Source organism: Cyprinodon tularosa, unplaced genomic scaffold, assembly GCF_016077235.1.
Source record: "Cyprinodon tularosa strain WSP-4 unplaced genomic scaffold, ASM1607723v1 ctg124, whole genome shotgun sequence".
Classification (NCBI taxonomy): Eukaryota; Metazoa; Chordata; class Actinopteri; order Cyprinodontiformes; family Cyprinodontidae; genus Cyprinodon; species Cyprinodon tularosa.
Window position 1 is genome coordinate 2,961,852 of NW_024038048.1, and position 26,614 is coordinate 2,988,465.

Genomic DNA, 26,614 nt, shown 5'->3' on the forward strand with positions numbered 1-26,614 from the left:
TTGAGTCATTGACTCGAAGGAAATCCCTCTCACAAGTATGCTTGTAGCGACAATGGAGAGAAAAAAACTCCCTTTTAACAGGAAGAAACCTCCAACAGAACCAGGCTCATTGTGAGCTGCCATCTGCTGAGGCCGACTGGGGTTCAAGGAGACAGAAGCAGAAAGACAAAAAGCTGCTGTAAAAGGCGGCCCCTCCAGGAAACACACAACCAGGCAGACGAGCTCTGAGCCAGCTCCCATGTCAGAGGATGAGGAGAGCACATCCAGTTAGTCACAGTCAGAGAAACAGGACTACACTGAAAAACAGGCCGATCTACAATGACTATAAACAAAGGTGTTAATGGCAGCAGCACAGCTGATATTTCTCTCCAGGATGGAGTCACAGCCAAACAGGAACAGACGAGGCGAAGCTACTATGAAAAAAAAAACAGAGAGAGCAGAACGTTAGAGATTAAACTAACAGATTCTGCAAAGTGGGAGGATTGAGATAGAATGAAGCAAAATTATAAAATAGGGGTCCCTATGTCTTCCAGAAGTCTAAGTCTATAGCAGCATAACTATAGAGAATCGTTACACACTAGCGAGCTTTATTTTCCTCTTCTACTCATTTGACTTCCGGATAGACCAGTCCAAGTGGCGCCATCTCACTGCGGAGCTGAGTCCGACATGGTTTTTATCGCATTGCATCAGAGCGTCGTGCTGCACAGACATCGTGAGCTGTGAACTCACACTGTAGGACAAAGTCATGCGGTTTCGTTGTATAGTGTGAGTTGTTGCTGCGTGCAACGATTGAAAAAATTGCACAGTGTACGCCCTTTATGGAAAGATTACATTTTGTTTTTTTTACTTGTGACAAATATATCAGATCTTAATAGGAGCTGCTAACAGAAGCTGGGATTGTAGGAAATAAGACCTCTAAAATGACAGTTTTTTTTCCCCCTGAAATGCTTTCTGTTCTTTTGCAGGGGTTTATCAATCTCTATAACACTTGTTGATTGTTTGAGGCTGTTTTGTAGGTGAAACATCCTGTACCTTTCTCACTGATTTCTCCTATGTTTTAACTATAGAACCGTATGGCTTTCTTATCATTTGATTCAAAGCTCTGTAATAGTGTTGGTTGGGTAAATGAAAGAACCATGTGTGTTTTGTTGGCACTGTTCAGGCTGCGTTCTGCTTCTGTTGATTCATATGGAGGCTTCACTTCATGCGTTCAGCTTAAACCTCTTGGGTACCTGGTTGTCAGATTTGCTTGAAGTTGTCTTTCCTTCCTGCTGCACAGTCGAATGCTTTTACCACACCATTAGGAACTAAATTAAATAATTTGTGGTTATTCAAACCTTTTTTCTCATTTATTTGGGTCATGCTCAAACCATCATGAGTAGGAGCTATTTTTCAGTCCACAGCATTGTTTTTAAAGCCTCCCCTTTGCTCCACTGCACCCGATACCTGCACTGAATCCTGACCACACAGCTTCATCTTTTTCACATGCACAGCTGCTATAGAACACCATGAGTTAACTGTGTTGTTGTTTTGTGTTTTTTTTTTGGGTGGATTTATGAATACTTTTAATTTATAACCTATAAAGTATGGGAGTATATTTCTCTGGTTTTCATGTCAGTGTTGCATGCAGGTTTTTTTTTAAATGCAGAAAACTAATTTCCAAATGCCTTGGTACTAATTTTTTCAACTTCTTTTATACAGAAAATAGCCTTCACAAAACAAATACAGAAAAATAAATTGTGAGTGCGTGTGAAAAGCCTATAAACCTTTCATCTCTATTAGAACTAAATCGTTCCTTCGACTGTGGAAATATGAGTAACTGGACACCTGCTTACTGTTCAAAATAGGCAGCCGAGGCCTTAATCATCTGAACAGCATTGACATCAGCCTTTCTTGCATTAATTTGGTGTCGAGCACTTTAGATATTGGTTTAGTCTACTCTTTTCTTTTTTTGTAGTTTTTTTTGGCCATGTCAACTAAGAGTCCAGAGTCAGCTAAAGGCATATATATATGATGAAATATTGCCTTTGGTGCTGCAGAGTATTTACTTGTTATGAAACATCATTTTCTTTCTGTCCAGAAGAAAGGCTAAACTAGGACACCTATGTGGGTGCCACTTATTTGACAATGCCTCTGTACCCTGCCATTTCTGGTGATTTAGCTGCCATTTCTTGTGATTTTGCTGAGTTTGAGACCTCTCGCCCAAAAACAAACACATTTTCGAGACTTAGGCATTAGCTAAAAAAAAGACAGCAGCTGCTGGTCTCGGGAAGTTTACTTTATTTCATCTCAACTTGCAGAAATGGTCTTTTTGTGCCTTACATTTGCTGATGTTAGAAAGCGGGCTTGCTGTTTAATAGGATGGTGCAGCGTGATCAAAGTAGGTGCTTCCTGTAGGGGTTGCTAATAACTGCTCTGCATAAAACTGTCATGGATCCTCCTTTTTCAAAGACAAGGAGGAGCTGATGCTTATAGAGCAGAATATATGGACAGAAATGCCACTGAAGTCATGATTTTTATAAAGAAATTCCATTATGAAATAGATTTAAGTTCATAGTAGATTTTGCATGATTTAGGACCTTGAAACAAAATCCCATAAAGTCACTTATATGCTCTCACAAGGCAATTTGTATTGCACAATTCAGCACAAGGATAATTCAAAGTGCTTTATCTGAGTAGAACAATAAAATAGGGGGAAAAAATGCATAATAAAACCAAATGAAGATAAAAACATAATAAAAGCCAGAAGTGAAACAAGCAAAACAGTTGGAACACAACCAGCCAGTGGAAGGACTTCAGAAATGGGCTGATGTGCTCTACATTCTTAATTCCAGTGAGAACACGGGCAGCAGCATTTTGAATCAGCTGCAGCTGTCAGATGAACTTTTTATGCAAAATGTGAAGACACTGTTGAAATGATCAATTCTACTAAATATAAATGCATTAATGAGTTTTCCTAGATCCTATATTTGATATAAAGCTGTGTGTCATCTGCATAATTAAATTTACTGATCTGGTTGTTTGCTATAATCTGAGCTAAAGGGAGCATATAGAGGTTGAATAGGAGGAGCCCAAGAATGGAGTCTCGTGGAACCTCACATGTGATTTTAGTCTGGTGTCTACTGACACATAGAAGTCCCTGTCCTCGTAGAGTGTAAACCAGTCCAGTGTTGTACCAGAAAGGCTGACCCAGTTTCAGATGCTCTCATAAATCAAGTGCTGCACTGAAGTCCAATGGTTCTTCTGAATTTAGATGGATGCCACTGAACCCCTTAATCAGGGCTGTTTCAGTACTGTGGTTTGCATGAACACCTGATTGGAAGATATCAAAGCAACTGGTCATTGTTAGGAAGGCATTTAACTGTTGGAACACAACTTTTTAAATAATCTTATTGATGAAGGGGAGGTTTGAGATGGGTCTGTAGTTCTGCAGGTCAAATTTGTCCAAGCTTCTCTTTTTCAACAATGGTTTGATAATTGCTGTTTTTAAAGCCCTGGGGAAAATACCCAACAGAAGTGATGTGTTTATAATTTGAAACAAATCAGACTCTAAAACATATAAAACCGTCGTAATAAAGCCTTTGGGTAAAGCACCCAGACAGCAGAAAGAGGAGCTTAGCTGCTGAACAGTTTCTTCTAAACTTTTGCAGTTTATTGTGCAGAATTGGTGCTTTTTAAAGGTTTATTCTAACTGGTGACGGCATTGTTACAGGAGTTGATTTTCTCAGTAAAGAACTTTGCAAAGTCATCACAGGCCTTTTTAAGTTGGAGTTCATCAGCCACAGAGATAGGAGGATTTGTAACCTGTCAACTGTAGCAAATGAGGTGCGAGCATTGTTGATTTTTTGTTGTTGTTGATCATCTCAGTGAAGACTCTCCTGCATCTTTTAGCTGTCATTTTATATCTGAACTCTCTCATTATAAATTTCATAGTGAGCATATAGTCCATTCTTTTGCCACCTTTTTTTGGCTTTCAGGACTTCCTTTTTTTCTTTTCTCACTGATGGAGCATTTCATCATAGAGATCTCATCAACTTTAACTTCAACTTAAACAGTGGAATAAATTATGTCTTAAACTTTAGAACAGAAATCATCAACCAGCTCATCTACTGATTTAGAGGGTACATTAGGTTAACCTGGGTATATTTTTCAATTGTACTGTTCATGATAGTGTCCATAAGTGGTTGGTCCCTCTAAATGAAATGTCATTTGCTTTACTCGGTGTACTGTGGGTAACGTGTGTTGGGAGTTAAGTTGGTAGATCTCTGTTTCTTTGATGGAGGATAAAACAGATATAAAGAAATAGGTTAAATTCATGATCATGATTTATCTACAAACAACTGTGCATATCTAGAAATGTCTGAAATTACATGTAACAGAGGTTTTTGTTCAGGCTTATGAAAGAGAAAAACTCCAGAGTCTGAAAATGTGAGCCAATTAAGTATTAATTAAAGTTATATGATCATTGAACTGATGTTTTGTAGTTGGGCAACATATCCTGCCTTTATCTGCTGCAGAAGAGGAGGAGCATTGGGGAGAAAATCGGATACCATACGCTCCTTTTTCTGAGAGCACTTTCATAGGATTTACAAAAAAAAAAAAAAAGTAAAAAGCACTATCAGTATCTAATGGTTCCAAATATTATCTAGTTTCATCAGTAAATCTGCACAGAAAGGTACCTTTATCATTTTTCTATTTTTGACTATTCTATCATCACATCTCACCAGATATATGTGGCAGAGTAGGTTTTATGCAGCTTTGGAAAAGGTTTTTATGATGCTTGGATGTCAGCATGTGGTTTCTAAAGCCAAGCACTTTTTTTTTCTTACCAGAGCTGTAGGGTGGAAGCAACCCTTCTTCAAAGATAGCATTTTTCATTTGTATACAGCTAGAAAGCTTTTTGAAACATGTTTTCTTAAAGAATAGCACAAAAGAAGAGAGCTTTTTTTTTTTTTTTGCAAGAGAACCCTAAATAGCCATAAAGCATGGTGGTATTATAAGAGTGCTTCAATGCATTTGAGCAAGAAGGATTTGACAGGATTAAGTAGGAAGAAGTGGGTTTGGGTTCTGAAGACAAAAGATGATGGAAAATCCAAAGATGTCTGAGAGCTGACACTGAATATAAATTATCCTGCAACTTGTTAAAAAAATTATATTTTAATCATCATTATACTGGATTAGTCAAAGCCCTGATGATGAAATGATAACGTGTCATTTGCTTACCGTACTCCTGAAGGTCCCCTGCAAGAGGCGTTGGCATGTTTTGAACTTTGTATGCTCCACCACACCTATAACTTACCCTCTCTTTCATCATTTCTTCAGTTTCTCCTTTTCATCTGATTCCGACGGTGTTGAAATGGATCCTGTTTAAGATGCTCTTTGAATAAAGTCGCTGAAAGACCTTTTTTTTTTTAAGTCGTGTTCTCTCTCTTCCACCCATACAGTGGTACATCTGTTGAGACAAAAGCATGTGAAATGTTGGGGACAAGCTAAAGCTATGATTGAAAAACCAACAAACACTGAGCATATTCAGAAACCAGTCAAAAAAAGGACCTTAAACTTAAAAAAAGATAAATATCAAATAATTTTTATTTTAAACATACAGGCATAATTGGCTGAAACAAACAGCCCTGTTATAAGGTGAAATAACAGCATAATAAATAAATCAAAATATGTCACATATCAGCATGAAATATATCCTGTATAATTAAAGTGAAAACATTTTAAAGCAACCTAGTGTAACTTTTGACCCAAATATAAGCTTAATTTGAGATGCATTAAATTATATTTTGGATCAATATTCAGCACTTCTAAAAAACTTGCCTCTGTTACTTGAGAAGGTCGGATCCGTCGCTAAATGAGTCACGTGGCCCGCCACTCTTCGGCAGCCTGAGCTGCCTTAAACATGAGAGCGAACCAAGCTAAAAGCTGTTGTTAGCCAGCAAAACAGATATGAAACATACCTGATCAGACATGATTTTGCTTCTGCTATCGCCTTCCAAAACGCAAAGGGAGACTGGTTCATTTCATCTTAATTCAGGGGAGCTAAACCTGCACATTACAGGTACATCTCCCCTTAGTGGCTGAAAGTTTGGCCGTGTTGCTTTAATAAATACAAATATACAAAAGAAAGAGTTGTAATAACCTGGATCTGGAGTGGTAACCAAACTTATGCTTTGTTAGAGCACATTTTCTGCATTAAGTCTCACTTGATATATACCTACAGTAGATGCCTTGACTTTACGATGGCCAACAGGTGCAATGCTGCAAACAAAAAAGAAACAAACTGCTAACAGATGAAAATGTGGAACAAGCGGCGGAGTGAGCTGGAAAGACACACGTTTGATGCACAAACAGACTACTGTGGGTACTATTTAATGAAGATGCCAGTTTGGGACCTGTGGCATCTCCTGAGGCGTCTGTTTCTCAAACTAGAGACTCTAATGTACTTATCTTCTCGTTCAGTTGTGCAACGCGGCCTCCCACTTCTTTTTCTACTCTGGTTAGAGCTTGTTTGTGCTGTCCTCTGAAGGGAGTAGTACACACCGTTGTAGGAAATCTTTAATTTCTTAGCAATTTCTCGCATGGAATAGCCTTCATTTCTAAGAACAAGAATAGACTGTCAAATTTCAGATGAAAGTTCTCTTTTTCTGGCCATTTTGAAAGTTTAATTGACCCCACAAATGTGATGCTCCAGAAACTCAAACTGCTCAAAGGAAGGTCAGTTTTGTCGCTTCTGCAATGAGCTTAACTGTTTTCAGATGTGTGAAAATGATTGCACAAGGGTTTTCTAATCATCAATTAGCCTTCTGTTCCATTAGAACACTGGAGTGATAGTTGCTGGAAATGGGCCTCTATATACCTATGTACATGTAGATATTGCACCAAAAACCAGACATTTGCAGCTAGAATAGTCATTTACCACATTAGCAATGTATAGAGTTTATTTCTTTAAAGTTAAGACTAGTTTAAAGTTATCTTCATTGAAAAGTACAGTTTTACATTCTATATTCTTTGGTTGTAGTAACACCATTTTGGTTTAGAAAATATTGTTGTTGTTTCTTTTTGCACTTGAGGTTTGGATTGAATAATCATTGGCAAAGAAAAATCCCCTAAAACCAAAACAATACTAATCAAGGTTGGCTTCAAATAAACATTTTTAACAATGGTCCTAAAAGCATCCAAAAGGGAAGTGAAATAACAGGTTGAGAAAGGATAGAAGGATTTTGAACATTTTTCGTGATGAATGTAGTTAAATTGATTCAGGGAAGTGAAGCCAAGAGCAACTGTGTTACTATAGAGCTAAAATGTGTGAAATGCTGCCTAAAAGCTTTCCAGTGCGACACATCTTGTTGAAATGTTTATCCCTGAAGGTGAGAAACGGGAGCATGTAACCTGCGCCAGAAAGCATGTGCGTCAGTGTGAAGAGAGCAGGCAGATGGATCCTTCCTGAACATAAACCCACAACTCGGTAGATTTTAGAGAAAAAAAGAACGGAAAAAACATTTTGCATGGGTTGACACTAATTGAAAAAAAAATATGCTTGACTTCTTTATTTTTTATTTATTTAATGAACTTCTAAATCACTGTGAACACGTGGCGGGCTGTATAAGGATGGGAAGGGAACGAGGATTAAATGCGAGGCTCCGTTGTCAGTGGCAACACGGTGTGACTCTGTCAGACAGGTGCTGAGAGGTTAGGAGCATTTTTAGTAACAAAAAAACTCATGTTTCCTATGAGGCTTGAAGTTTCTGATGTGATAAAAGTGTTTTTATTGTGCTAAGCTTCGTCTTTTTTTCCTCAACTCGTTTTGGTAAAAGAAAATTAATTTCACCTAGAAATTGTGTAATCCTCCTTTCTTATGCGTTCTAATCTAATATCTCAGTAAAGCTTCCTGACAAACCTCCAGCTGTTGTACTTTTAAACTGTTAGAGCCCTTTGCAGCGACTCATTCAGATGGATGTTTCAATAAGATGTTAGATTAGTTTTAAACCAGAAGACTAGCTTAATGGAAACCGAAGTTCGTAATGGAGTTTTTTTATAACTTTAACAGATTCTTACAAAAGTATTCGTACCCTGTGAGTTTCTACTTTCAAAAATTTTCAGTGAGGTTTTTGGGGATTTGATGGAACTGCAGTTAAACACAAAAAAAAAGTGTAAATCATAGGCAACTGGAATTTTACTTTTTTCTGAAAACATTTCAAACCAGAAGGGTTTGTCAAGTCTGTTGGCTTGCGCCACAACAACCTGCAGTTGAAGCGCTGATATTTTTAAGCATCATATACGTTCCTCCATCCCACCTGTCGTCCTCCAGGGTTGATGAGAGTAAGGCTGTGGATTCACAAAGTAGGGGTTGGGGCAGGGTGGCCTTGTGAATTCCCCAAGGTGAGGGCGGTCACTGCTCTGCTCTCACCTCATGCAACTCAATAGAACTAAGGTGTCAAACAGTGGCACCACATAGATGGTTGACCTCTGGATGACCTAAAAATGTATCTTTAATATCTCTGAAGCAGAGGGAGAAACTGAAACTCTGATACATTATCTTTTTAAATTTTTATTTTACAAAGGACTGTTTTAAGTGCATGAACCTGAACTAATGAAGCACCAACCATTCAGTCTATTGGCTTAATGGTTGTTTTTTTCACGTCAGTGGGGTGTCAGCTTCAGGCAGCTAAAGCTTCTTCTATTTGATGGAGGAAGGCAGATGTTTTTACATGTATGGCAGAGAACGGACACCAACCCAGCATTGAAACCTAGTGGTGGCATCATCATGCTGTGGGAATGTTATTCTTTAATGGGGACAGCAGCTGGGTGGGTTAACTTGCCATCAGGACTAAGATATTAAACATTCAGTTTGAGCTACAGTGGAACTGCTTTTTGGATTTTATCATTAATAGATAATAAATAGGTATCATTTCCTTCCAGAGCGATATCTCTATTTCCCTCTTGGACCGATTACCGCCATGAACCAACCTTACATAATAAGACAGCAATAGATGAATGCCTGGTCTTGGATTGCATGGTATTCATATCTAAGCTCAGAGAAATCTTCACCTCCTTTCTTTGCTCTCATTCCCAAAGGATTCAAAGCACAAATGATGGTGTTCAAATAGCAACGTTTCTGCAAAGGCTGTAATTTTGGCTCCTACTATAGAGCGAAAGCCACACACACATTTAGATGTATATGCCCACAGACACACACAGTTGTCAGCTGCAGCCTTTATGTTTTTATAGGGTGAACATCCAACAGAAAGGTGTAGGACAGGTTGGTCTCTACCTCTGCACTTACCTCTAGGATCTATTTTAAAGCCTCCCTCTTTTCTTTTTACCGCCTCCTTCCCGTTTTGTCTTTACACCCTCTCTTGTTTTTATCTGATTTTTTAACTATACATGTTCCTTTTATATGTATCATTAATTTTCTATAAAGGATATCTTTCCAAGGTTGCTTTATTTGTCGACTATAAGTGTTATGAGTGGTTCCTGCCTCTGTTTTCTGAGCCTCAAAGTGAAGGTGAGGAGCTTGGCATTTCTTCCCCTCTTATCATCTCACCTCTGCTGCTTCTCCTTTTTTTGGGGGGCAGTTGACAGATAAAAATCGGGGCTATGTTAGTCATTTTCTGGCTCAGCGATGCCACGCGGCTGAGGCCACGCGATAAGGGGGAGTTGTTTGTCTGGCAACAGGTGGAAAGATTGAGACAGGCTCGTCAAGTGTAGTGTGGGTTTTGTCTGCATGCCTTGATGCCCTTAGAAGCCCGTTTGATTGCTTCTGATGAGGTGCAGGTAATTAGTGAATCAGTCACAGTCATAAAAAATGCAATAGGTCGGATGTTGCTGACAGTTTCCTGCTGGGGCCTTTTATCTTTCCTCATCTGGTTGCTTCTCGTGATTTTTATGGTGCAATGTCTGTTTTTAGCCTATGTTTTTGTGGAGTGACGCGTGCGTTTAGTTTAACAGTTTTTAGACATGAAAGTGGCCGCATGAGTCATAAAGGAGGGGGGCAGTGGTGGCTGCGCTGTTGGTTTGACGACATCACCCGCCAGAGCAGACCGTTTCAGCCAGCGTGCAGAGAAAGCACAGTTAGCGGTAAAAATGAGTGATGCAGCTAATTTCCAGCCGGCGGATGGCTGCTCCCCGCGGGGATAAGCTCTGCAATTAAAAAGTTCAAACTGGCAGCGAGGAGAAATGTAACTTCTTTCATAAACGTTTTCCTTTTTCTTTTTTTTTTCTTTCAACCAGAGAAAAGAGATCAGTCCTTTTCAATGCTCTGATAGATAGATGTAAAGGTTTCCACTCCCACAAGCCTTCCATAAATGGATCATGACACATCCTTGCTGCACATTGTTTGAGAATAAGCCAGACTAGACATGTTTTCTCATTTGCTCTGACACAGACAGCAGCAAGCGAGGCCTGAGCTCCAAATTGTATGCTACAAATATTCAGCAGTATTGTTCCCTTCTTTATTATTATTTCTTTATTGTTAGATAAAGTGCTTTTAAGAAGTATTCCCTCCCTCCATCCAAACAAATTAGCACAAATGTTTTTTTTCTATAATTCTGTTCAGTTCTATAATCATTTCATTTATTGAGGGAAAATAAAAAAAAAAACCAACATGAAACTATAACTTCACGTTTTAGTAATTCATGTTTCCGCTGGAAATTTGGACTGAAAATGATTACAAATATAAATCTGAGGTGTTCTCTGTAGGAGCAATTATTCACCAATTAAGAAAACACAGGATGATGGTGAAGCTTTAAAAGGATGGCCAGCCATCCAAGATTTCTCCGAAGGCTCCTCCAGGAGATCGCAGTAGATTTGAAACAGCATCTGAAGTTCTGCAGATCTCACCTCCCACCTTAAGCTTAAAGGTGTAGTGGAGGATGTTCTTTTCCGGATGGATCGTCATCATTGTCAATCATTCTGGTAATATGTTTACGTAAGGCCATCCTATGTGCTCATCCCCATTTTCACTTACCGGTGGTGAGTCTGACATAGTGGAAAATTGCAAATCTTCTTTGGGAAAGCAAGTTTGATTGAGCGATGCAAACAGCAACTTATAAACAGAGTGCGCTCGTGCACGCTCTTGCATGCATTTAATAGATGTTCCATCTCAGGAGCGGGTACAGGGTTGTGCTTGTGCACTTTTTTTTTTTTTTTTTTTATTGGAGAGGGCGGGTCTTTCAAGAATTTGCAAAAATCTTCCCCTATATTCCAAAAAAGTAAAAAAGAAAACTCCACTAGACTTCGTTTCCAAGTTTGAAGATGTTTCGCTTCCCTTCCAGGAAGCGATTTCAATTCAAAATTTCAATTCAATTAATTTTGAATTGAAAAAGTTTCCTGGATAGAAAGCAAAACGTCTTCAAACTTAGAAACAAAGTCCAGTGGATTTTTTTTTTTACTTTTTTTGGAATGACTATAACCTGGATGACTGAGAATCTTCTCCAGCATCCTCCACTATACCTTTAAGTCTCCATGTCTCCAGAAGGAAACCCAGGGTAAAGATGTCAGTGACAGTGGCGTTGGATGTAGGAGTTTGCCCTGAAATCGAAGGGTTGACGGTTCAAGCCCAGACTCCGACTTTCAGTGTCGTTGTGTCCTTGGGCAAGACACTTCACCTGCATTGTCCACCTCTGGTGGTCAGAGGGCCCGGTGGCGCCAGTGTACGGCAGCCCCGCTTCTGTCAGTGAGCCCCAGGGCAGCTGTGGTTACAATGTAGCTTGCCACTATCAGTGTGTGAGTGTGTGCGTGAATGGGTGAATGAATGTAGTGTAAAGCGCCTTGGTCAAGTCTCCTAACTTGAATAAAGGCTCTATATAAGTACATGCCCATGTCATCCACGAGTCGGCCCATGTTTATATCTTCATGGTTAAAAAAGGTTTTGATCAAACTTTTGTGAATTGATTAGAGAAAACTGGACAATGAGCCAAAACATCCCAGAAAAAATTGCTCCAAATGGCTCAAAGAAGCATGTTAATGGTTTAGACATGGATAAAATCAAAGACTAGATTTTGATCCAATTAAGATTAAATTAACCATTGATGCTGCAGAAAGGCTCCAATTTGCATAAAATAAATCCGTTTGGGAAAAAAAGGATTGGCTGGATTTCTGTACAGTGATTTCTAGGCCTGTTTATGTTTGGAGAGATGTGCTTTTTCACATAGAGCCAATTAGGTTGTGTTTTTTTTTCTCAGTGAATAAAATCATCCTTTAAAACTGAAATATTTTTCAATTGTTTAGTTTCTAATTTCCTTTCTAAACTATTTTTAATTATAAAGGATTAAATATTTTTCCACAGCATTGCATTTTTGTTTATATAATACCCTAAAGCTGCTATTTAGGTAATGTTTTCCATGGCATGGTTATGAGTGTTTAAAAGCGAGTTGCAGAAATTTAACATAATGACATTTGAGGAGTTTTATGTAACCAGCTAAAAGCTGTTGTTATGCCTGTTGATTGTTCTGCTAATAACTATAAATAAACAACGGCTGGAGCTGTTGTTTGTTGGTGAACCTTTTTCAAAGCCTCAAGTTTGATTGATCCTCTTTTATTTATTTATTTTTTTCTTCAACGGTCAGTTAAAGCTAAAAGTTTTGTTATCATCTTAAGCAACATAAAACTGTTCTCTTTTAATCAGGGTTCTGTTTTGGGATACAGGTGGTTTGGAGTTAATGTTCTCCGGCTAAAAGGCTTTGCTATCAGGCTTTAATGATCAACTCTAAAGGTTTGAGTTAAAGTTTTTACTCAGGGCAAAATCAAACCTTTTCTATTAGTAATATTGCACTAAATTGGCATGTTACCGTGGTAACACTGTAAATGGGGGGTGTTTAATGCTGTGAAATATTCCTGAGTGCTTGATGTTTACAATGAGTCTCCTTCCTCTGTGGTTTCAATCTTTTCAGGAATTAAATATACCAGAAATTACTAGAGAGCCGAGTCAAAAGTATTCAGACCATTTGGATGTTTTTCCCCAATGTTCTGGTTACAACCATCATCCTTAAAGTTCGGTTTCTGTGTGGTCCTACCGTTTGTCCCGTGCAGGACTTCAAAGAAATGTAGCCTCCTATAAAGTGCTCTTCAGTTTTTTTGTTTTTTCTTAAGTCTTTTAAAAGATATTTAAAAAAAAAAAACATCTAATTTTGAAATATGCGTGTTTATGTCAGTTTCATCACATTAGGTTCAGTTCATGTCTTTGCAAATTCTAAATGCTTTTAATGTGAATTGTCCAAAGTTTTCTTCAAAGACAACTTTGATTAGGAGTTAAAGGATTTTCAAACAAAATCTTGTGCTAATCTTGCAAAGGTGTTGAATTTAGCTTTTTAGAGTTTGGCTCTGATAATGCTCTAGCTATGTTGGAAGCTACAGTGCAGCCAAATCTGAAGTACATGTTGACGGCAATGATGAAAATCTTTGGAACTGGAACAAATGTTTTGGTTTGATTGGATTCTCTGCACACCTAAATGCCTTATTCTTCTTTGGATGATCATCGCAGCCTATAGGTCAGGAAAGTGCAACTTTAGACTAGAAATTCAACCTCTCATTCAAAGAGATGCAGAAATAAAATGTTGGTATGTTGTTTAAATTCTGCTCGTAGCACAAACAGAAGATTAAGCATGTCCTTAAAAATTATTTAGGTTAAATTAAAGGGAAGCTTTAGTTTAATAATAGTAAAATTAGATCTAATCGCAGCTTTGCCTCTCATAAGTAAGGGAAATCGACTGTAACTCCTGCCATTTATCATGACACACATCGGGGAGCTGTGGAGAGATATAAAAAGAAATCCTCCTTGAGGGAAAAGGGCAGTAGTTATCTTACAGACTGACCCACTTTGGAAATGCCAAAAATGTTCACAAAATCTGGTTGGATTTAAAGAAGTAGCTTCCCTAAAGGCTCCCAAAGGTGAAACTGCTGCCCTGACAGTCGCAGCAAAGAATCTGTGAACGGACTGCATCTGAAAGCAGAATAAGACCCCAACATTGATGCAGCATGTTTCAGGAGATTGGAAAAGTAAAGCAAAGAGGAATTCCTGTTAAAGGCATTGGCTGGGTACCGTTATAAAGAATATATCAAGATTAAATTATGTCATAAAGTACAGCTTGCCATCATACTGTTCCTACACTTTATTGAAATGCTAAAGAAAGTTCCAGACTGACTAAAGATCTTTTCTAGCTGTGTCTCCCCAAATTATTGCTGCACACTGCTGAATAGCTGGCTGAACCAAGGTCATTAGATGATTCATTGCTTTAAAAAAAAAAAAGTGTATTAGGACATAAAGAAATATTTCTCATTGTAAAAAAACAAACAATTTTAATGCAGTATTTATTTTGTTTTTAAATACTGGCTTTAATACGATGAAATCAAGCTATTTTTACTTTAGTTAAATAGAAATGATGATTGGAAATTATAAAGTCTAAAACAATAATAAAAGATGGTTCTATATTATATATCTAATGCTATATTATATTAATACTTTATTTTATTTTATCATTATATATATATATATATATATATATATATATATATATATATATATATATATATATATATATATATATATATATATATATATATATATATATATATATATATATATATATACTGTAAATTTACAGTCATTTTTATTATTTTTCATGGCTGCACTTTAAAAAAAGATAAAATTGCCCAGAGAGCTGTTCCAATGAAATTTATTTTTGTTTTACACTTGTGTAAACAAAATGACAAATAAAATCTGTCTAAATCTCAGTCTTAGTCTTCTATACTGAAGATGGTTGTATTTAAGTGTTCCAAATGTACAGTGATTCGCCCTCACATTAAACCAGGTTCGACACTGGATGAGCAGAGGAAATAATAAACTGATCTCAGCTGTTTGACAGATCTATCTAGAATGCTTTCTTAACTTTTATTGACCATTTTAAATTAAAATTTCAGCACAGTGTGCCTCACAGAATAAAAAAGTTTCATTCTGTAAAAGCTGTCAGGAGATGGTGGAGTAAATGAAACTGATTTCATTATATGCATTGAACTTCCCGTTAAAAACATTTGACCAATTAGAGGGCTTTTATGTTCATAACTGAGCATGAATGTATGATTTAGATTTTGTGCCAATAACAGAACAAATACGTAAACGTTAATCTTTTGTACATACTTCTTGTTTTTGAAAAAAACAACAAAAAAATAAAACAAGAAAACAAAATATTGGAGTAATTGTTGTAAATACCTCTGTACTTGAATCAAACTAGTGCAGTTGAAATAAATTACGACAATAGATAATAACTTCTTTTGATTCAATTCAAAAATAGTTCATTGATACTAAAGGGAAATGAAATAAGATTTTATGGCATTTAGTCCTTAGATGACACTTTGGTCTGTTTTGGTTCTCAAATCTAGATTGCTGCAGAATTGTGTACAAAAGATTACTTATGAATCAACTGCTGTTTGATGTTAAAATACTTAAATATTACTGTGAGACTGAAAAGGTATTGGTAATTTCTGTGATACAAAGTTGTTGTTTTTTTTAAATGTAAACAAGAACAGGCACACTTCGAAAAATAAGCTCTTCTCATTTAATGAGATATGACCATTTTGAAGGAATATATAATTTCAATACTTAAGCATCTCCATTGCTGGTTATAGATAATTTATGGTGCATATATTTATTGGAATTGCTGCTTACTGTCAGTGTTAAATGGTTTGAATATAATGGCTGCAGAGACATCAGAGACGTTTTTTTTCAAAACTTGTTTTTATTGGTAAAATATTCACATTTAAAAGTCATAGTTGTGACATTGGCTTTCACAGAGGCTCACAGCGCTGACAAACACACGGTTTATTCAGTGCACATGCATCATGCTGGATTCAAAGCCCTTACATTCATCTCAGTTCTTTTTGCACTTAAACGTTTGGGGGAGTTTCGTTTTCTCAGTCCTGATGAACCTTAATGAGCTGTGCTCCCCCCCCCCCCCTTTAGGCTCCAGAGAAGCTAATAAACTGAACACAAGCTATTACACCAGCGAAGCACAGCACACACACTTCCACTCACACACACTCACACAGAGACTGTTATAAAAGCTGAATGGCACAACATTGCACACCACGGCTGGTTGTGGAGGCTTTTGCAGCCGTTGATGAGCAGAAACGGATCCACTGGTAAAGCTTTTGGTGTTCAGAAAGGACTCTCTGCGACTCTTTCCTGAAAGGATGATGGAGATGCTGGAATGAGGAGTGCAAATGTAAATATGGAAATGCAACTCTGCTGTAAACTTTGTTTATAAGCCACCTGTGTGCTGTGGGCATGGGCTGGTTACAGGTTTCAAGGTGTTATATTAATATTTCAAAATATTTCATCCAACAACACTCTGTTAACGTCCTTTAAAGACATGCCAGAGAACGTGCTAAAGTGAAAGTGGCTTTTTCTCAGTTAAAAACAGTTAGCTGTCTGATTAAAGGCTTAGAAACTGATCCTTTCTCTGCAAGTAAGAGAAAGTTATTTAATGTTTAAAAAAGTTTCCACCCTGATAACACAAACAGTCCTGGGATGGAGCACCACCAATGATTAGGGAAACATTTAAACTATGAGGAACACCTGATAAGCAGCTGGCTGTCAGGTGCCTAATTGATTAGATAGCCCAATGATTTAACCAGCTAGTATCAGTTTGTTTAAAGCAAAAGGGACAATATTTTGATTTAAGCCTGTTTTTAATTATCAAAGTTATAGCTGACATTATTTTTCCTTTTATTGATAATTTTTGCAGTTTTTTGGGAGGATTTTTTTTGTAACAGTTAAATATTTGGGAAATTACCTTAAAACCAATGTGTTTTCACTCTGTAGTCATCAGGAGAATCACATACCAGGCCACACCTGCTGTGTAGTGAATATATAAACACTTCCCACCCAGCGGCACGCCAATATTTCTCTGTCTTCTATCAAACTACAAAGAACATCGACTTATAAGACTTTCAAACCAATACCTCATGGTTGTTGGACAACACACCTAACCCCTCCCCGTCTTATTTTCCCTCCTCCTATTTCACGAAGTGCAGGGCCTCAGCTGCCACCACCGAGCCCTTGCTGCTGTCTAGGGCGGTGACCAGCTTGAAGCCCGATTTCAGTGCCAGCATCACTGTTTCCAGTTTCAGACTGTCCAGCGTGCACAGGAACGTGCTGTCCTCCTTCAGGACGAGTCGCGAGCCGGGCTCTGATTTGATGAAGTGCCTGAACTGGATCACGTTCGAGGACACCACAAACTCCTCCGGAAAGCCGTCGAGCCGACTCTTGGAAATCTGCACCAGCCGCGTTTTGACCTTCTCAATGAAGCCTGAGTCGCTGCAGTACACCTTGAGGCCCTGCGATCTCTCGTGGCTGTCCGTCACCTCCAGGAAGGCGGGTTCTCGCTGAGCCGCCCTCTGGTTTTCCCACTCGGTCACGGCCTCCACCAGTTCGCTGAGTCGGTAAAAATCTGCCTCCCGTCGAAGGAGCCCCGCCTCCCTGAAGTCGTCAGGCAGCTGGAGCTCTCCGGTTCTGAGATAGTTGAGCACATGGCGGAAAACGGGGCCGTCCCTGTCGATGAACGGGTTGCCCATAGAGTCGGTGTGCTGGACAGCCTTTTTCCCATTGGCCAGCTCTTCCAGAAAAGACCCCAGGTGTTTGGAAAGGGTTGTCCTGTGGGCGGTGTACAAAAACCCCCCTACATTGAGGGTGATGGTGCCTGAGGAGGGCTTCTTGAAGCTCTTGCTGGGCTGCAGCAGGTCTGGGTTGATGTGCCTCAGTTCACTTTCCATCCTTCTGAGGTTCCATTCCATTCTTCAGTCAGTCCCTCCAGCCTCGACCCAGCTTCTCCCCCTCTGAAAGCTGGTCTCCCTGCCTTTTTCTGCAAGACGTCAGCTCTCACCCGGTTTCGTTCAGACTGAGAGGTCCAGTGTGCCGCTTGAATACAACAAGAGGGTCTTTTCAGCTCTTGTGCAGTGAGAGGGATCGGGTCGGCGCTGCTTAAGCAGAGGAGCTACGGCGAAGTGAGAGCTGAGAACAGAGAGGCTCTGTGTGCCGCTCCAAATCCCTCCTCCTTCCCAATGTCTCTCTTTAAGAGTGGGTGTGCAGACAGCGTCATCTTCGGGGAGGAGAAACAGGGAATATGCGAGCAAATAACAGAGGAGTGTGAACATTGGAAGCTTTCTTTTTTTTCTTCTCATCAGTCCTAAACGATCTTTTTTTGGGCTGTGGAAAACAAAACCCATCTCCTTTCACCAGATGGCGAGGGGGCTTCTATAATTTTTGAGGTGTGAAACTGCCAGACTTGTAGGAGCCTGAATAAAAAATCTCCTTTTTAGAGAAGAATCCATCTGTTTACCACACATTACTACGTGAACTTGAATCTGTTTGAGAGGAATGCCAGTTTAACATGAAAAGGTTTGACACCTTCGGCGCTGACAGGCAGAACTCCTCTTGTAGTTTTGCATAAGTAAGTGAGAGCAACCACAGATAGATTTATGTAAATATGCAGCTTTTTACTCTCACTTGGTAACCTGGTAACGCACTGATACAGTTCTCTGTATCAGTGCATGCTCCCTGTGTGTTTAGATTAGAGCCCATGCTTGTTGGGTGTTTTTATTTGGCTGGTTGCTCTTTGTTAGGAGAAATACAGAAGACTGGCCTTTTGCTGCCAAAGGCTCACACAGCACCCCTCTGGTCTTTGTGATTACACGCGTGTTTCAGTCTCCCAGTGCGACTGCAAAAATCACACTTCATATGAAACGTGAGGGAACACACAGAGGGTCCGGCAGCGCTGTGCGCGTGTTTAATGATTTTGCTTCCAGAATGGCAGAAATTGGTGACGGACCAAATAAATTGCACGGTTACCCTGCAGGAAATTGTTTTTGTTGTGAACCAAGTGGCAAGTTTATTTTTATAGTTAAAAAAAAAACGTTAAGGGAAGAGATTAAGTAAATGGCTGAGTGTTGCTCATTGTATTGCAGGACTATAGTTTAGTGTTTGCGGTAGCAGCTGAGTCTGCCTTTATTTCCAGAGAAAGTGTAAATCTTGGGTCATTAGAGACTGTTTGACTAACAATCAATGCGTACTGACTGCATGCCTCAGTGGCTACGTGTCGGGTAATGATTCCTTTATTTGACCAATAATCCATCTTAGAAAGCCTCATTTTCTTATTTGGTCTTTTAAATTATTGAAATGGTGAGTCATTAAATATTAATAATACACAAACAAATATGTGACGTAATCATTCCGGTGCTGTTTACTGCTGTGCAGCACTGAAAGCAATCATTTCTACTTTTTAACATCACTAACATTACCAACAACACACATCGACACACCCTGGGAATCCTTTAGTAGTGGACTGAGAGTATCGGAGGCAATCTGAAGCAGAAAGTCCCATTAAATCATGCTAATAGAGGCAGATTGGGAACATGTTGGGGAGGTCTCGTCTTGTCCTATCTCTGTGACACAAGCAGAAATATAATATGGTTCAATGTTCCAAGAAGCCTCTGAAATCGGATTATATTAACCAAACTACTGTAATGAGCAAAGTGTTGTTAATTTTATCTTAGTTGATTTATTTTCCTTCTAATTGTCTGAAACCTTTTGAGGAATATCATCATCAACACTGAGAGCAATGTCAGTGTTGATTTTTTTTATAAAGCACTTGAACAGCTTGTAACTTCACCCAAGTGCTGTTTTCAAAATAACACCCATGAATTAATCACATTGGAATAAAACATGTAAGAATAAAATACACAATAATAAAAACAATTAGGAAAGTTAGTTTACAGAGTCTGACCTTATTTAAATGCCAAGTCAGGCTGGGCATGCAATGCATGATATTTAGATCGTTTTATTCGGCTACAGATCAAATATCTGTATGATAAAATTGTCATGATGTTACAAAGTACTGACCCAAAAATGCAGAAAACGGAACAGAGAGACCAGGGGAAAGGTTTAACGGGTTTTATTGAAGAAGTAAAACAAGGGGAGAAGTGTTGCTCTGAACACTGCTCAACCGGAACTGCAAAGTGAGGGGAAGACACAGTGGTTAGTTCAGGCTCTGTGGGGAATTTGACTCAGGGAACTTGGAGAAGAGGTTTTGGTTGCCGACTCACGTTTCCAGAGAAGTTGTTGTATCCTTGACTCATGTCTGTGTGCCGTGGTTCCAGTGTTTGTCCGATTCGGTGTAGGGCGGAACAGGTTTTACCCAGAATGCGGTTGATTGTTGAAGAACGGAGAAACTGACTGCCACTCAGATTTCCTGTGGTACTTGAACGGGTCGTAGTGGAGAATAATCCCTTTCTCAGTGGAAAGCTCAAACGATCTCTTGGGGAAAGTGGATCCAATCCCAGCTCAGTTTGAAGCTCAGTTGATCCTTCCAGGGTGTGAAGGTCCGAGAGATCCAGTTAGCAGGACAACTTCCTGCCAAGAAGCAAAGACAAAACAAAGTTAAACTCAGGTTGACAAAAACTCAGCTTGACTCAGCAAACTCAGCTTGGCTAGAGTACCCTAAACTGGCAAACACTCTGGTGTCCAAGTAGTGGCAGTCAGCATCTAAAGAACTCTCCGTTTAACGAGGAAACCATCCGCAGGTGTGTCAGGAAGCGGACCAGAACCAGGCGCCTCTTGGTGGATGAAGGGAGACAAACACAGAAACACAGACACAAAACAGGAGTCCTGACAAAAATTGCAGGGTTTAAAAGTTCCCCGCTCACGATGTATGTACTTACACAGTACAACCTGATGCTCTGATGTGATGTAATTCCTCACACTGCTTGTCAAATCACCACGTCTGACTCAGCGCCAAGAGATGGTGCTGATCGGACTATTCAATCTTGAAAAAGAAGAAGAAAACTCCCTTGTTTGCACATGTGCAGTGTGCAAGCTTCCAATAAATCTGCTCATAGACACTTGCAGCTCAGCTTCCACAGCAGGATATACCCAGGAACACCTCACGAAGGCCGACTGAATATCAAACATGTTTGATTTTCTCCCAATCTTACGATTCCTGATGGAGGCGGTTTAGAGGCTAATCGCCCCTCGTTACCGCCTATATACTACACTACACTCGACACAAGACTGGAGAAAAGGGTAAAAAATGGTACAGTGTATGCCTATCCTAATATAAATTACCTTTTAGGAATGATTTAAAATGATGCAAAGTTTGGGCAGATCTTAGGTTGAGGGACGACATATTTGCTGCAGCAACAGAAAATTGTAGGAACTCCTGTGCCTTAGAATCTGGTTGTGTGAACTTGTAGGAGTAGTTTGTTTGATCGTATAGTTCCAGAAATGGAGTGGTCCTGCTGAAGATCTTGAAGGTAGGTGGAGGTAAGACATTTAAAACTTAAAAAATCAATTAAAAGTTTTTTAAAATCAATCCAAGAATAAACAGCCAATCCTGGGGTTATATGTTCAATCTTACGGGTTCCAGTTAAAAAAGGCTGTAGAGAAGAAAGTATGCAAAAAACCCAAATTTTAAAGGCATGTGCTAGTTTTTCTGCTGGAATATTCCAATGACTTTCTTTGATGTTGATTTTACACCAAAGAGGCAGCTCGCATTGGTTTGTATAGTTTATCAGCAGTTAGAAAAGTTGTCCTATTTTCTTCAATGGGTTAGAGTGTCCATAAAGGAGGCGTAGATCATTGACTTATTACCTCATCAGCAGGGAGTCTCTTCTTTGTATATAAATGTTTGTATTTATAATATACATATAAAATTGCAACTCCTTTTCTTTTTCTAAAACTCACTATTATTGCATTGTAAATGTTTCTTTATTCATATGTTTTCATTACCAGTTGAAATGAAAACATCTTGGGGAAAGGGATGGACATCTGCTGATATGATACTTGGAAACTAAAAAAAATGATTTTATTTGGTATTTAAACAGAAACACGCATACATACGATGAACTTATTTCTGTATCTAACAAACCTTAACATAATAATCAAACATGAGCAACTTACCGATTATAAAATTCAGATTAAGAAATGTGTCTCATTATGATCAATCTTAGCGGAGTTAAAGGGATAAAAATGTTTGAAGCTACTTTATTTAGATCTTCATTTTTTTTATTTGTTTAATGTTACGTTTACTCCTCATATTGGTCATTGTGCTACATCATCTATTTGGTATTAATGTTAATGAATCACCTGCTGTCATTTTTCTGTTATTGCCTGCTTGTTTAAAGCAGCTTGATTTGGGAAAACAACCAATATTCAATGAAAAAAACAAATGTTTTAGAAAAGCGAACTGGACTGAACAGCGGCTGCTTTTGGCACAGCTCTGGGAGGAGAATAGAGGAGCTTTGAAAGCTAAATTGGTCCAGGAATCAGGATGCGAAGAGGGGGACTGAGAGTTGCATTTCCGAGCAGATCAATCTTTTCCTGTTTCTTCCTGCTTAAACATTGAAGAGTATCTTAAAGCAACAGTAAATATTTTCTGAAGGAACAATCCCTCAACAGCTTTTAACACCAGCCTGGAAAATAAGAAGCAGTATGTGCAGCTATTCAAAAAAGCCAGGAGTAATTATTGTCACATAAGCCACTTTTTGTAAACGAAAATTCAGTGGATTGATACGACATCATGTAGAATACAGTAAATAGTCTCTCACCTCTTTTACTTCTACTCTCAATGTATATAGAGTGTATATTTCTTTACCTTTACTAGTAGGAGTATATGTATAGATGTTTTTTTCTGACTTTTTTCCATTTCCCACTTTTTTCCCCAAAAATCTAGGCCAATATCAATATTTACAGATATTAGATATAATATTGTTCCTTATTCTTTTGACACCATTAAAGACCAACAATCAGTGCTGACATTTCTTCTCTGCTTCAGCTAAACACTAAATCCTAAGCTGCCTCACAGTTTCTGTCTCAGGAGCATTAAATACCACATGACTGATTCCCTCCTGAAACAAAAACAGAAAGTACATTTTGTAGTTAAAGTACTTTCACGATAACTATATATTTTAAAGGTTAAATTCTAAGAAAAAACCTTTACTGTTTTTTTTCCCTTGAATCAAATCACTAAGATTTACTTTTAGTAATAAATAATAATAAATCCTACTGCTACAAGAATCATCCAAATTATTTCTATAATAATAATTTAGTCCTTACCACTTTTTATTTTTTTAATTATTTTCAAGTATGATCCAAGAATAAGGTGATGTGACAGCCTTAACAGTGAGTGAGCCTAGGAGGAAATTATCTGAAATGAGGACCTTCCTGGTGGTAACGTTTGTTTAGATCGTTAGAAGCAGCACAACCATTAATGGGTATCAGAAGTAAGGAAGTTTGTAAGTGAACCAAAAGGTAGGCTGTCTCTGTGGCTGGAGGTGTGTCCCTCAGCTGACAAGGAGAAGGAGGAGAGGTCATGAGACGACTTCATGACACAACGCTTAGGGGAACATTAAGGATGCTGATCTACTCGTCTCTAGTTGTAGAGAAATCCTCTAACTGTTCCTATTGTGCAGAATGTAAGAGATCTTCCATCTGCTTTTCTTAGAATAAAACAAGGGAGCATCGTTTGGATAATTAGGTGTAATTTGCTCAGGTAAAGGCTGCAGTTGCAGTGAGCTCACATCCCCCTCACAGTTTGCAAACTGTAGTTTTAAAACAGCATTAACTGTAATTGGAAAGATGATGCTGCTCTTTAAATTCAACTTTTTCATGAATAAATCCCTGTTTTAAAATAAAAATGTGATGCTGTGAGGGAAGGAAAGAGTGCTGCGTCCTTCCTTCTGTAAGCTAAGCAGCCATTAATCAATAGGTTGTGAGATCTAGTTCGAAAACTAGAAATGTTATTATAAGAATAATAAGTAAGTATAGTTAACAGTATTGAGATCTGGTTATGATTTCTCATTTCATTTTCCCAAAAGAGGTAATAGTTCATGCAGAATTTATTTCTTAGCTTTTGTGAGGAAATAATTGATCCGCAACCAAAGACGCTCACTGAAACCTAAATACAGTTTCAAGCCACCGGGGTTTCAGGCGTGGGTGTTTTTAAATGGAGCTTGTGTCGCCCCCATTTTAACGCTGCCCTGGGCAGTGAGCTTCTGTGCCATCAGTCAAATATTTAACATATGAGGAAATTAAATTGTATTGAATCCAATCAGTCCTTAGTTCTTACACTACTGCAAACACTGGCATTGTCATGGATATATACCTTATATTCATGGATCTAAATGATGTGAAAGGCTTGTTTGGGTTTGTGATTTTGGGTGCATTAGCTGGGAGGCCAGTGCTGCAAGATTTTAACAAGGAGATATTAAAAAAAAAGCTTTTGTTGTTTTCTTTTATTAGAGATGATTTTATTTTTCAAGAATTGTTTCTTTCACTGGCAGTTTAATAACTTGAGGCAAGGATCTGGGAACGGATGTTTCTGCTTGTATCAAAGCAAAACATCATTCAAATTTAATTTGATCCAAGCCTGATCACCCCCACCCCCCATATGAATCAGAGTAACAGGTGTTGCACTGATCCAACGCATTATAGACCCGATTCATTCCTCACAGTCGCTGCAATAATTTAAGGACTAATAGATCACTTGAACTGCAGCCCTAAGTTTAAACATGTGCGGCATGAATTACCTCCAGTTACAGCTTTTACCTTCCAGAGTAAAGCCTCTTGAATCTCTGCGTAGGTTTTTTTAATAGTAGGTGATTAGTTGTATCGTCTTTAAAAGCACTCAGACGGAATCGCAGTGCGAGCAGGATAGGGGATGTAGGAGGTTCGAACCGACTTCTGCCTCCTGTTAATTAGAACCATTTCCCTGAGGATGATTGCGGTCTTCGTTTATCTACAAGAATGGGTTTTATCTCAATTTCTTATAGACAGGTTTGCTGCTCGATCATCAGATTTCCTGAAATGTTGTGGGGATGAGGACTCTTCTCTCTTGTTAACAGTAGTGAATTATTCATAGCAGGGCTTTAAGAGCTTGTGTTTTAACATGGTGTCACTGACTGCTGTGGAGCTGGCATGGCAACCACTTAAATAGAGCGTTGCATGAGCTCCGAGCTGTCAGTCTGATGCTTCATTTATTATGGGGCTCTATGTGATCTATAGAAATTGTGTCTCAATAGCTCAAGTTCAGGAATTGCGCTGTTTTGGAAAATCATTAGAAGCAGACGTATTTCAGCTGAAAGTTAGTAAAACTGTTGTTAAAAATGTTTTTCAATTTCAGCACCCCATCTTGACAGAATTTTTTAATTATTAACGGTGCTTACAGCTGCAGTCGGATATATACATACACTCATTATAAGTGTGGTTTGATTTTAAACTTTTAAGCACATCTAGGAGGAGATTAACATGATTATATGACCTAAAAAAAAACTTGTGTTACAAAAAAATTAACCAAAAGTCTGTTGATTTCCAATTATTCCCCTTCAGGTTTAAAATGTTGTGATTTGAGTGAGTCTGTCTTTAAGAACCCAAGAGTCTGCCGCTTTTTAATCAGAACCTAAGAGCTATCAGATGAGCAATAATGTTCAGCCTGGATTCTATTACAGAGAGGATATTTATCCCGCTTTTCAGCATGATGGGGGTGTTTAAATGATGTCAGAGGAAGCATGGAGATGTTACCATTTAGAAGGTGCCATTTAAAAAGCAAATGACATACTTTGTGACCTGCAATGATGTCTGCTGTCAAGTCACTCTTCATGAAGGTGGGAAAGAACAAAACTTTAGGCATTATCTCACCATGTTGTTCTTCTTCCTGATGTTTTGTGTGTTTTTTTTTTAGATACCGTCACTTTCCAATTTCAATTCAGTTTTTTATATATTTGCCAATTCATAACACGTGTCATCTTAAGGCACTTTACAGAGACAATTCAAGCAGATCATACATACAGATTGGTTCAGCGTTTTCTATCTAAGGAAAGCCAGTTTGTTGCATCAGCTCATTGACTACACAGCACCCCTCACTCTGAACATGCATGCGGCGACAGTGGAGTGGGAAAAAAAGAGGAATCCTCCAGCAGAACCAGGCTCAGTGTGAGCGGCTATCTGCTTAGGCCGACTGGGGTTTAAGGAGAGAGAATCAGACATACAAAACAATGGTAGAAGCACTGATATATAAATATTTTCTGTTAAAAAATGTTACAGTAAACTAGCTCCATAGTGACTCTATCTGTGGAAAAAAATAATTTAGCAGCGCTGAGCCAGTTTTTATCTCAAAAGGAAGAAAGAAGACACAAACAGTTAATCACACTAAAACCTGAGCCCATAACTTTGACCAGGAGAGAAACAAGACTGAGCACAGAAAAATAGGCCTAACCTTTTCCTTTATAATCTAAGGTGTTGAAAGCAGTGGACCAGCAGATATTTCCCTCCAGGATGGTGTCACAGCCAAACAGGAAAAGTACAGATTAAGCTATGATGATTAAAGCAGAGAGAGCATAAAGTTAAGGGTCAAGCTAACAAAAATTACACAGTGGGAAAATAGAGGTAGATTGAAGCAGAAAGATGTAAAGTGTTCCCTTTATCTTCCAGTGGTCTAAGCCTATAACAGCATAACTATAGAGATAGCTCAGGATAACTTTAGTCACTACTACAACTATTGGCTCTATCAAAAAGGACTATTTTAGGCCTTGCCTTAAAGTAGACAGGGTGTGTGTGTATATATAT

At 38.6% G+C, this 26,614-nt stretch overlaps 2 protein-coding genes across 2 annotated transcripts in view; one reads left to right on the top strand and one right to left on the bottom strand.

Annotated features, from left to right (window-relative positions):
* LOC119777427 (general transcription factor IIF subunit 2-like) overlaps window positions 1–26,614 on the top strand; it is an 80,538-nt gene that overhangs the window by 23,302 nt on the left and 30,622 nt on the right. The window lies entirely within an intron of this gene.
* Window positions 16,328–18,056, bottom strand: kctd4 (potassium channel tetramerization domain containing 4). Its single transcript, XM_038276377.1, has one exon. The coding sequence runs from the start codon at window positions 17,791–17,793 to the stop codon at window positions 17,017–17,019; it is 777 nt and encodes a 258-aa protein (XP_038132305.1). The 5' UTR covers window positions 17,794–18,056; the 3' UTR covers window positions 16,328–17,016.

Excerpts from the sequence above, each read along its gene's own strand:
- kctd4 (XM_038276377.1), bottom strand. The coding sequence starts at position 17,793 with ATGGAATGGAACCTCAGAAGGATGGAAAGTGAACTGAGGCACATCAAC.